Genomic DNA, 13,408 nt, shown 5'->3' with positions numbered 1-13,408 from the left:
AGGATTGCATGTAATGTTCTATGGAGTAACAGGTACAATACTCATCTAACAAGTAACTGTTTTCCTTGCAGGATGTGCAATATGCTGACATCGATTATATGGTCAGACAGATGGACTTCACCCTCAGTCCATTGTTTAGTGGCCTTCCTGCACTTGTAAACAAAATAAAATCAGAAGGAATGAGGTTTATTATTTTGCTGGTACGTATACATGTTTATGCTTTTTTGTATTTGTTTTTATTTATTGAACAGTACATAACGTCCATTGGACGTTTTCTTTACAAAGATAATTAGCAGCTTGCCAAGTATACCAGGGTACGGTGTTCCTAATACGGGAGTGGATGGGGGAAGGGTGCACATAATTAAGTGGACAGGAAATAGTTAACTTGTTAGACAGTGATTTGGTGCCTTGAGGATGCATTGAGATATAGCAAAATATTATGTTTTGTAATACTCAACTTAAAGGATAGTTCCGGGACTTTTTTTTTATTGTTCCTATGGTTCGGCCATGTGTTTTTAAGCATAAATCGGTAGATCGTAGAAAACTTTCCTATGGACCTTACCCGACTTTTCATCCATTAACGCACTCGAAATCAGCCGCCATTTTCTGATAATCCTATCATTTCCCCCCATCGCCCTGGCTCACCTGCTTTTGCGGCACTAAATCAAATCCCCCGCCCCTGAAACAGACTTGATCAAAACATTCATATTCCCCGCCTCTATCCGTGACGTGACTGAGCTGCGTAGGCAAACGCGCCCAGGCGTCTTCTACGCGACTCCACACAGAACCAGGAAATCAACACAGATGAGCTCACACAACACAGCGCGCCACAATTGGGAATATGAAACTGTATTTTTAAATTAAACCGCAAGATTGTAAATTTGGTAAAGTACATTTATTTGACATCAAATGTTTTGAGAATATTCAGCGATTTGCATTTTTATTTGCTCACGTTCCAAAAAGTTCGTTTTTGAGGCACACGATGTTCCTTTGCTGTACACAGGGTCTTAGATCATCTCACAATACAGCGCCACAATTCGGAATATGAAACTGTGGTTTAAAAGCAAACGTCAAGATTGTACATTTGGCAAAGTACATTTATTTGACATCAAATGTTTTGAGAATATTCAGCGATTTGCATTTTTCTTTGCTCTCGATCCAAAATAGTTCGTCTTGAGGCAAGCAATGTTCGTGTGCAGTACACAGGGTGTTGGTTTACGATAAAATAAGCTCTTCGGTCGCACTGATAATCGCATGGCTGTTCCAACAACGAGGCACTAGGGCACCACAACGATCTGTATGTTGCATCTAGCCGTTAGTACCGCGTAAGGGCATACTTGTACTTGGCGATCGTCCCATAAAATGGTCAGGGTGGTAACGTTGTTCACGCGGAGAAGCAACTGGCGGTTGAAAAACCCATCCGCCGGTGTCTGGTACTCGTGACACAGACAATAATGGATGATGTACCTGTTTGACAAACATAAAAAATGAAATTAGTCTCACCATCAGATCTTTATTAAAATTATTCATTTTATATATTAGGTCGGGAAATTATTTCATAGCTAGGACAGTGCAACTGGGTATTATACGTCAAGGGGGGGCTGTAGGATACTGAGACAGTCCCCCAGTGCAGGGGTTGACAGGGAGGCAGTGCAGGTGGAGAGTGGAAGGGCCCAGGACCGAGGTCGCAGACAGTGGACCAGTTGTAGCAGGGGAGAGGGAGAGAGAAAGCAGAAGCAAAGAGGAAGGTTTTGAGGTGCTTCCGTGAAAGGAGATGGTTCTCCTCAAGATAGTGCGCGGTACAAAACAATATGCCACATAGAACGAACAAGTACAACTTAACCCGTCTTTAAAGCTACTGTATAGTAATTAAATTGCGGTATAAACTCATCTAAAGAGTTACTTACATTATATTTGCATTTTCCATTGTGTCTGTGCGTAGAGCAGCCCCGAAATACCACTCCTTCTATGCCGACGTTATTTCTTCTAATGAACGAACATGAAATGGCTTTCGTTTCTGAAATTATATTCATTATCGTTTCTTACGTTATTGCCCCACACCCCCAAAAAGAAGTCCCGGCCTGTCAAGGTCAAATAACAATAGAACCTTATACTGAGTTGTGGGCCATTCCGGCACCCGAGCAAAAAATCAAAGCAGCTGACCTTCACTTTGAACGAGCACACATTCCTAGTTAGCTACATTCAGTGTAAGGCCATCTCACAGGACTTGAAATTTACACTCCATCTTTGCATTTTGTCTGCGTGCTTTGCAGCTCCAGAGAACCATAAATACGGAGACATTCTATATTTTTTGAAAAATGATTTATATTACTGTTTGGTTGGATAGACACATTGCATGTACACTGAGCAATCACTTTTATTTACACATTACATAGATACACATATTCAATGGGCCTGCGAAATGAGGAGACTCGAGAGAACAGACAATCAAATTACAATCATTTAAACCGTGATGTGTATTTCTCAATGAGCTCTTCTTTAGGTGGACATGGAACAGAGGCAATATTGGGTGGCAATGCAGTTGTCCCCTGCACAGGTTCGTTCACAACTCCATTTATGTGCCTATCTAGGACGTCAACAATAAGTCTCTCAATAAACTCATATTGCATATCCTCAAACACTGGTTTGATCACCCATTGTTTACTTCTCTTAGTGAAGGCCTTATTGTAGCGAAGCGTCCCTAAAGTTCCGGTCGTCCTACTTTGTTGACGGCCAACATTATGGTTATGTGCCAAGACCGCTAGAAGAGTCCGATTTATCATGCCCTCCATGCCAAAATGCAATCGTTTTGGCCTGTACTTTAGGCACATATTGTGGAACACCTCCAAATCTCCTGTGTGGCAGAATTCCGTGAGTCCCCTCAAATCTCTTGTTATAGTTTTATCAAATACAATCTTTTCAATGGCTTTGTGAGTGGGTGATGAAGGAATCAACCACTTCTTCTTCCGTGCCTCCTCTGTGGACAAATGGCCATGTTCACAATTGTGGAAATGTTGGTTTGTGTTCCAACAGTGAACGTTGGTACAGTGTAACATTACTGACCGCCATTTTTCCAGTAGAATTTCCAACGACCCTCCACATGTTTTTGAGCTCCACCAAAGATGGTTGCTGATTGACTTGGACCACTGTGAAATACCTTGCATTTCTTTTTTTTTACCTGCAGCAGACATTTTTTTATTGATTGTTTTTGCAAGATGCCAAACGTCAAATTGGTGATTTATATTTTTGTACTCTTCTCTCATTGTCTTGGCAATTGAAACGTGTCTGTCCGTGGCTATCAGGTCGATCACCATTCCCCGCGATTGTAGTTCTTGCAATGATGCTACAAAGCCAACTTTCTCCATGGCCACTGAGGATGTACTTTGTGACACCTGCACGACCACCGAACTCACAATTTTCTTACTTTCCATGTCCTGAAAGTGGTAGGTGCAGTACTTGGCTGAAAATCCTGGGCTGTCGCACTGTCCATCACCGGCTAGCCTGAACCGTTTGCCCGCGAATTTACTATCAATAGACATTTTTTCCATTCTCCAAGCTTCGCTAATGGCTGGAAATAGATAATCGGTTTGGTATTTGTAGAACTGAGTTTTCGCAATGAAATGGATTCCCACAAACTGAAAGAAAGACTCTAATTTTTTAAAACTTGAACCACTAAAAAGTGCAGCCGCTGCACAAAGTAGATTGCCTGCTGGCATTTGTCCCAGCATGGGTTGTGCAGACCATGAGAAAGGATGATATTTTGTACATGTGGCATGTATTTTAAGGTTAGTGCCTCGAATTGCACGAGTCACATTAATCAATGGCTCCCCACATACTTCCCCACCTACCGAATGCCCACATTTCAACCGAATAATAATATCAATCAAACAACTATCGAATACAATGAATTTGGCCTCTTTCCTTATACTGTCACTCTGCATCCCAGCTGGTTCGGCCTGTAACGTTGAGGACATGTCACTCACATGAAAGGTAGAATCTCTGATATCGTCTTCCGCTATGTTCAGTGATATTGATGGTGTTTCATTGTAGTCCACTTCATTCTCTTCCATTGCAACATCTGTTCCTTCTCCGGCGATGGGTGAATAAGACAATTTCTTCAACTTTCTCGCGGTCTTAGTTTTTGCGGGTGTGGATTCTGTGAATTGATCTCCGACTGCATCCGAACTACCAGGAGGACATTCACTATCAATGGCTGGTGGTGGTATAGCTCCGTTGTCAATCACTTCATATTCTTCCCATTGGCACGATGCATCTCCAGTCTCAAGTCCCTGCCAAAAGGTTTGACAAGCAACATCTCTCGTTCGCTTCACTGTCTGTGTAGATCTAGTTCGTACACCCACTCGCAACTAGAGGACAGATTGGAAAAGGGATGTTCAGTTTAAACACAACTTACAGTATTGAACTATTAACAGTGAAAAACAACATAATATAGTGACCAGGACACTAACCTTCTTTTGCTTTCTTTTCTTTGAAACTTTCTTGCCTCGAACTTCAACATCAGGACGCTGTTGCTCCGACTCGTGTGTGCATGTCTCCACTTCCTCTTGCGCTGCAACGACTATATTTTCATGATAAGCACATCCATCACGCACTGACGCTCCATCGACTCCCTGAAACATAGAACTTTCATTAGTATGTATAATAATATCGAAAACACAAAATGTACTTGGGGACCAATACCCACGTACATCTCAATAGCAAAACACAAATGAACGCTTTGTGTAGAACATTCAAACGACAATTATTCACGCATAGTTGATCTAGTTGGATGGAACTGTCAAGATCCATACCTCGGGCTCCTCATAGACTTCCATTGATGATATTATTGAAGATGATGCTTCAGTGACTCCCTGAAACACAGTAATTGCATTAGTATTGTTTTCTATTTTGATAAAAAGAACAGAAACTTTGTGCAGGCGTCAACGGCTCATCTAAATAGACCTGCACAAATGATCAGTTGTCTAAAATAAATAATGGATATGTAAATATGATTCGATTTGCTCGATCGTTGGAAGTGTCACCACCCAGAGATCTGCATCAACTACTAGGGGTGATGTTCTTGTAGAAGAAGGTTCGTCATCTCCCTGAAACATAGTACTTGCGTTAAGAAAGAAGGAAATATAGCGGATGTAATCACGTCATATGATTTCGCTTGATCGAACTGTCAGTATCCATACCTCGAAATGCATAAGAACATCAAGGGACGATGTAACTGCGGTGCACACTTCTGCAAGCTGTTGCGCCGACCCGTAACTGCATGCTCCCCCTTCTTCTTGGACTAATGCTCCATCGACTCCCTGAAACATAGGACTTTCATTAGTAATGAACACAATATTGAAAAAAGAAGACACATAGGCGGGCGACGACAGAAGGACATATCAATGGCTAAAAACGAAAGAAACATTGTGTGTAACAATCACGCTACAAGAATGCAAGATCTGATGATCTCCATCGATGGAACTGTCCGGAAACGTACCTCGAGCATCTGAGTGACATCAACGGTAGTCGTCAATACGTTGGACTCCTCAGCATCTCCCTGAAAGACAGTACTTGCATTATTTTGGATAACAATAATTATAACTGAAAACAAAGACTAGAGGATGAGTACAAGGGTGTACCATTAGGTAAAATAATTACACGATAAATTAAAACTATTGATTTACATGCCTAAAACAAGTCAGTGGCAGAATAGCCAAGTAAGATTACCCGATAGGCGCTCGAAGTGGCCGATGACTGCAATAACGACACGGATGGAGAATCTTCCGCCTTCATATTGAGTGGATACATAAATGGGGAAATTATTGTTAGCTAATGCTACACACTACCGCAAGGCCGAGAGATAAATACGTAAACTTGACTCACCAGTGGAGGGATGTGGACGAATAGAGTGGGAATAGCGGTTGAGAGCAATTTTCGCCTCGCTCGCGGTGTGTTCTTCTTTATTAGCAATGATGTGGAGTACATGTCTGAGCTAAAGTGCCTGCTGCAGATGCGGTATCGATCACCCCTCTTGTCCGCAAAGACTTCTAGGACTCTACTTTCAAGCTCAGACGGTGGATATCCGCAATATTGGACCCATTCTCTTATCTGATCTATTGTCTTAGGGAAAACATGCATTATAGTACCTTCAGATTTATTATGGGTCTTCGAAGGGCAACCGCCAATGGAACAGGCAGGCATTGTGGAAAGTTCTGAAAAGTAAAGATCAACAATTCTCTATGAATACCAATGTAAACTCAGAACATGTGACTAGTTCCTTGCATGTACTGTCTTGAACGAAAAGAAATTGGACGCAAAATGATTATGGTACATGGCCTTACCTTGACGAACAAACAGTTAGATGCAGGGATCAGAGTAGTTTCTTGTCGTAGAACAGGGAGCAGTTCACAGGTTGCAAACTGAGGAGTTTCCTCGAAGTGTTCACGGAAGTTCACAGAGACGAACCAGCACCTTCACGGGTTGACTAGCAAAGCGCAAAGAAGTGCTCATTAGAAATATGAAGTGGGTTATAAAGAATTCGAAACAGGGGTGTGTTTGTGAATGAATGACGTGTATATGTCGTGGCATTATGCGGTTTGCAGGGGGCCGCCCAGCGTGAGGGGGGATGCTTGGCAGGAGACACGGGGTCTGAAGGTAGACATGGGAACAACAAACCATGCTCTATAGACCACTTTGAAGTGTACATGGTCTTTGGCACCTCTTGGCCTTTATCACTCCCTGACAGCTCCACTTGGCAGCACAAGTACCCCGGTGCGAACTGCCTTTGATAGGGCGGGGGGGGGGTGTGGATTAGGGCGCTGGTCGTGCAGACAAGACTCGTTTGCCGCAGGGCCTCACCAAGGAGAGGCCATCTAACTGCATGTAAGAGGCAGTCTGAAGGATCTAGTACATGGAAGGCAGGGGGGTGAGTTTATAAATACCTCAGCCTCCCAGGAGAATATATGGGTGCAGTTCACCCTGGAGACCCTGGATGCCTAGGCAGTTAGTCAGCAGCAGGCTGGCCTGTGGTGGCAAGGCGGCACGGGCCAGAGGGGGTCATCTCTGTACCCGGTGCCCAAAAGGATGATTTATTATGATCAACCATATTGATTATTTACCTATAACCATGTTTTGTATCAATAAAATCCAACGGCCTTCCTTTTATTGCCAACGCTTGAACAAAGTGGTGTGGTAAGTATTTTTGGGGGAGGAGGCAAGGCCGGGAGGCTTGATGCCAACCCGCAAAATAACATATGTAAGTCTGCTGCATATGGGTTCAACGGTTATGTGGATTGAAGGTGGGCGGCCAGCGTGAGGGAGGATGCTGGCCGGAGACATGTGGTGTGACAAGACAAGGCACAGGAAGACTATTCAATGGAGACACACTAGATTCATTTAAAAAATCAAAACAACCATTGTTAAAATATATGTTGGGTTTTATTTTAGATCTTAATTTCAATTGAACATAAATAATAAACATTACACATTGTAAAGTTCCGGTTGCAGCACATCCAGGGAAAATCCGCGGTATTGTCCACTGTCGCTGGGGAAATGTTGTCTAATGGCAAGTACCGCACAGGCAGGTATTACTCTCCGAACGCGGTGTCCGAGCCTCCCGTGAAGCCACCAAGTGAAGCAACGATAGGCCACCAGCCTGTACCACCTGTGAAAATGAAAGATGCAAACTGTATTAAAATGACAAAACTTTCTTATCACTGTCGATTCAGGTAAAAAATGTCATTCTGCTTTGAAAAAAATTCTATCTAGAAAATGCACAATATGGAACCAATTTGCATGCATTCGAATGATATGTAGATGTAATTTTATATGTGGGAGACGACCATGACATAGTAGTGGCATCACTGACATCACAACCAGAGTATACTTACTCGTTACTCGGATTACGCGGACGAACAGTGCCGCGAAGTTCGTGCATAAGCACCATCATCATCCTCAACACGGTCCGTGAGAGGCAGGCTTCCCTGAACTCTGGCAGCTCGGTGATGCATTGCGGACTTGGCTCGCCTTCCGAAATGTAGGCCAAGCACCCGGAATTTTCACGGCAGCAGCAGTTCTCCTCCTCAGTTGGCATTAGCTCGCACCGATTGCACGTGCACCAGGTGGAGACGCCGTCCATGCGACATGGTCCAGGCTCTTCATCCGTTGACTGGTCCTCCCAACTGCCGTCTGAATCCCCATCGTTTCCGCGTGCTTGCCTTTCCAGTAGTTCCTCCTCGGTGTACTCGGGCTCGTACATATACGGCATTATTGTAGCCATTGTGTGGTAAAGAAAGTAAAATAATTTACAGAGATGGTACAAGTGTTCACAAGGCCTAGAAGCGGCGAAGGTAGCTGACCAGAGCACAGAAACGAGTCACAGAATACTCAAAGTAACACAGAGAGAGGAATGGAATCGAAAATCTGCTGCTGTGTGTTGTGAAACGGTGTGTTTATACTTATTGAGGAAAGAGGCGTCCTGCCATTTCCATGGCGACACTTCATTAGCTGAGGCGCAGCGATTGTTGACACGAAACGTGCTTTGGCGTTGGGAAATGGGCGGTACGCGTCTGCTGATGTCAGGCTCAGGGGCGGGGGATTTGATTTAGTGCCGCAAAAGCAGGTGAGCCAGGGCGATGGGGGGAAATGATAGGATTATCAGAAAATGGCGGCTGATTTCGAGTGCGTTAATGGACGAAAAGTCGGGTAAGGTCCATAGGAAAGTTTTCTACGATCTACCGATTTATGCCTAAAAACACATGGCCGAACCATAGGAACAATAAAAAAAAAGTCCCGGAACTATCCTTTAATGTGCTCCATCGCCTCTTACTCCTTCTGTATTGATGTATCCATTGTGAACAGCCCCATCATTTATAGAATGCTAAGGCAACGCATATTTAAATTAAAAAGTGACAGGAGTGAAAAGAAAAACGTTGCATTCAGAATAGCCAAACATTTGCATTGACCGAGAAAATAATCTGCACTTCACCAAAACTGGACCCCTAAGACAGTTCTGCAATTTCAGTGGGGTGTATCTAAATGTTTCATTGCCACTCCTGAGAAGAAGCTTTCTTCACTTTAGGAAATACACCCTAAAACACATCATCATCACCCCTGCCCTAAATAAATAGAGGAACTTTGGGCCTAATTCACAGAAACGTTATACAATGGCAAAAACCCATGGGAAAACGCTCTGTGAATAAGGTGAATAAGGGCTGTCATGTAGACTGGAGAAAGGGATGAAGAAAGGGTTTCTAGCTAACCAGGCCCAATCCTCGCAATAGTCTGTGGACAATTAGTGACTCATTAAAGCATGCCAGAAAGCTCTAAAAGTACACTATAATGAATTAAGCTGATAGCTTTTATGTGATATAATCAGTGATCACAATTTTTCAATTTGCAGAGCCACTCTGCAATAGAAAAACCTTTTAAATCAGTTGAGGACGAAGCAGATCTTGAGAGCATGTTCTTCTCTCAAAAACTTGAAGTAGAACTTGATCATTAACTCAGGTCAGGGAAGAAATACAAAATAAACACATGCATCATTTTTGCCTTGTTATCAGCGAAAATATATGGGTGTGATGAGAATAATTACACCTCAAGTGATATGGAAATTTGCCACTGACAGATTAACCTGCTGAGAGTCCATGATAGCACCTGATGTTGCCTGCTATGACAACTCTGATACTTACTGAATGTGTACCTTGCCTTCTAACTTCAATTACAGATTGAAATGTAATAGCTGTTTAGCACTAGGGCAATTTTAGCCCTGGTGATTTTGATATGCCAAACAGCACTTGTCTAGGTGCAATGGTTTTTTAATGTGTCCCAGTGTTTTTAAAAATAGGGCAAACTTTTCCCTAGTGCTAATACTGCACATGTGCAACATTTCTGTAATCTGGCCCATGGAAGACACCTTTAGGGCTCAAATTCTCACAGAAACACGACTCAAAATGGTTTACCACAAAGCTTAATCTGTTTGAAAATGAAAATTTTTTATTCAAGAATATGTGGGTAGAAAATGTCCTACCAATAGACACCTTTGCTTATTACCAACAGCTCTGGAGTTACATAGTGGAAGTGTTCAATGCAACAAAAAGTCTCTTATGTATACCCAACTGTGTAACCACAACATTGTCCTGAAAGTTGAAGAAACTGAAAACCCATTGATCAAGAGATGCCAGGGTAAAGGAATCATTCCCCTTGGCTTTGTTTTGAACTATATTGGATTATGCGAACCAATACCAGGAGAAATAAGTCATTCTCCTGGTTCTGAAAGTTGACTGGTGAAAAGGTTTGTTCGAACCACAAGCCAAGGAAAAGATTAATTCCCCCTGACATCCTTTCAGCGAAGAATATTTCTGGAAATAGCAGCCAACTACCAGGAGAAGGGAGTCATTCTCCTGAAGAAGGAACTTTCTGTTGGCTTATTCTTTAGTTGTAGTGTAAGGGATAGAAGAAGGTTATGACATGGGATGGTGGAGTTTGATTTTGGCGGACATTCTGACAGTATCAATTTGAGCCCGGGAAACCCCTCTTAGAAGATAGGGATAGTGAGGGTTTCTTCTTTTTGAGCAATACACGTTTTAACCAATCAAAATGTCACCATTAAGTCAGAATACTTGTTCAACATCCTCGCAATGTATATATTACACGGACTGCCGTGTAGTTATGGTTAAGTTGCTAAACCAATAGGAAAAGCACTTTTTTGGGCAGCTTATAACCTCGCTCCCCCTGGACGAATCGTCACCAAACCTTGCAATAAAAGTATAAGTCCCACTTTGAATATTTCTGGCAAATTTGGTGAGGTTTTGTTTAGGATGGACAAAGTTATAGCGGTCCCAAAATTCTTTTTTTTTTCCATAGACAAAATGGGAAAATACTTTGCTCACGCCTACAGCCCAAACCGCTGAACGGATTTTCACCAAATTTGTGGCAGGAGCGGCAGCTTAGTTCCAAAGTGTGCTTTTGTATGTTTAGTGTAAATCCATCCAGTAGTTTTCTTTAAAACAGGCTAAAAATAAGTAAATAAAATGAGTGATATCTGGCTCCGCTGCACTGACCCATTTCCCTGTTCGGTCCGCGGACAGTCATCTGATTGGCCAATCGGGCGATGTGAAGTCTGCAGACATCGGACGTGCCTACTGATTGGATGGAGAAAAACGTGAAATGCATCAGTTCTCTTGAAACGCCCACCATGTTGGATTTGCGGACTTTTGCCGGTGTCCGCGGACTCCGCAGCAAATAAAGAACAAAAACTGCATCATTACACTTGTCAAACTCAACAAACAATCTCTTAGGAGGTGGGGGGATGAGGATGGGATATGACCATAAGAAGCCAAACAATGGGTGTTTTCATCCCTCGAAAGTCTGCAAACACTCCAGATGTCCTGGGACATCTGTACCTATTTCTGCATTACAGAGTTGTTGAAAAGCAGTTTTTGGATGGATTGAGCGCCACTCAATGAAACTGCATGTAATTTTTTCTAGACCTAATTCTGAATGGTTCTGCAAAGTTCTTTGGAATTCTGTCAAGAGGAGGCAAAATTAGAGGAGGGTCCTAAAATATAGTAAAGGCTTATAAATGTGGTGCCATTTGAGGAATCTGCACAACAGTTGGCAAAACGATTCTGGATCTGGATATAAATGGTTTGAAAAGTTTGGTGGGATACTGTCAAGAGATGGCAAAATTAGATGGGATTCGCAAAATAATGTAAAGGCTTATACATGTGGTGCTATTTGACGAATCTACACAAAAGTTTGCAAAAAAGATTTTAGATCGAGATATAAATATTTTTCTAAAGTTTGGATTTCCTCAAGATGGGGAGAAATTAGAGGGGGGTCTCAACATTTTAGATGGCTTATAACTTTGTTGCCGTTTTGAGAAAGATTATAGACCTAACCTTCAATGTTTGTGTAGAGACTAAATGGATTTTGTCAAGTGTGGGCTAAGTTATATGACTATTCTATGTACATACATTTTGACACTTTTTAAAAAATAAAACATGGGCGGATTTCAAAACTCGTGTAAGGAGCATTGGCAAGAACATTAAAGCATGGTTTTGCAAAAGTGCCTGTGTTTTATTTTTTGACAAGTGTCAAAATATAGGTACAAAAAATAGTGATATACCTTTGGTAACTGAGGTATAGTCTGTGGCCATGGGCAGTGGCCAGATTGTCCGAGTCATGGTATAAGGTCATGACGTAGACAATCTTGCTACTAGTCATGACCGGGAGGGACGAAAAATGGTTTAAAGTGGCCACCTGGAACCGGCTATGTGGTAAAGATATTCGAAAGTAGGATAGGTTTGAAAGGGAGAAAAAAAATGTGCTTGTGGTAATATGGTCATGGGGTTCTGCAGGCTGCCATGGAAAGGGAAGAGGGTCTCTGTACAGAGCCCTGCCTTCTCTTTCCATGGTGGCCATCTTGGAAAAGAATTTTCCTTCATACAGCGGGATGCTGCAGGTGTCCCACTGTAGGAAGAAAAGTGTATTATTTAGCACCCTGGGTTCCTGCTCTGGGAACCAGGGGAGCTAATGGCCTTTATCCCGCATTGCAGGGGCTGCAATGGAGGATAATGGTCTGGAGCCCTCATTATTTATTTATTTACAATGCACCGAAGCCCGCAGACATCAGGGCGCACACAGACACACTTCGCTTGGGCCGATAACTTGGGCTGCCAATCTGTTATCCCCTGTTCCGGTCCCTGGAGCGGGGGATGAATGTCACATTGTTCCCATTAGAATAACACAAAATGCTAATGGAAATGTTGGAAAAACGTATTCAGTCTATGTACTTTACTGCAAAATGTAAAGTAGATGTAGTCTATAATATTTCTTTTTGTTCTATTTTTTAACTGTGAAAGGTGGTTCCTAAAGGAACCTTTCTTTTGTTGTTTTAAAGAAAAATGTTTGCAGGAGAGGTTAGAATATAAGGTGAAGAGGGAAATGATGGAAGAGGCACCAAGCACTAATATGGAGGAGCAGGTGGACAGGGGAAGATGTTGCATGCGTGTTACTTCTAAGGTAGTGGGCAGTGTTTCTCATGCTCCTTGATTACAGCTTCAAATGCATGTCGAAATTGCTTCCAACTGCTTAGTGGTGTGTTGCAGTATATACAGAGGACTGTGGTCTTACAAAGATAAGGATCAACAGCCTCTTTTATTGCTTGCAAGGTAGCTGGTGGAATTTTGTGTACCACAGAAGTAGGCTGTGTGGTTACAGTATTGGTTGCGGAATATAAGGTTGAGGAAGACAGCCTGCTACTTGCTGAGAAATGAACAACCTTTCTGAGAGCCTTGTAGTGGTTGGATTTGGTGTGGCGGTGCATGGAGGTGGTCCTATAAGCGTACTGTCCAGGTAGTCCATGACCGAGTTTGTTGTGTAGGTCCTCCAGCTGGTGGTGGTGGTC

The 13,408-nt window shown here is 42.7% G+C and overlaps 1 protein-coding gene across 1 annotated transcript in view; it reads left to right on the top strand.

The window, feature by feature from the left end:
* The window catches only part of SI (sucrase-isomaltase), a 1,019,699-nt gene that overhangs the window by 815,753 nt on the left and 190,538 nt on the right, over positions 1-13,408 (top strand). Inside the window, exon 54 of the mRNA XM_069618482.1 lies at positions 72-200. Coding sequence (XP_069474583.1) covers positions 72-200 — 129 coding nt within the window. The remainder of the gene's footprint in view (positions 1-71; positions 201-13,408) is intronic.

The sequence above is a fragment of the Ambystoma mexicanum genome, chromosome 10, assembly GCF_040938575.1.
Source record: "Ambystoma mexicanum isolate Mex_15411 chromosome 10, UKY_AmexF1_1, whole genome shotgun sequence".
In the NCBI taxonomy this organism is placed as follows: Eukaryota; Metazoa; Chordata; class Amphibia; order Caudata; family Ambystomatidae; genus Ambystoma; species Ambystoma mexicanum.
The sequence above is the reverse complement of the archived record's forward strand: the minus strand, read 5'-3'. Positions and strand labels throughout refer to the sequence as shown.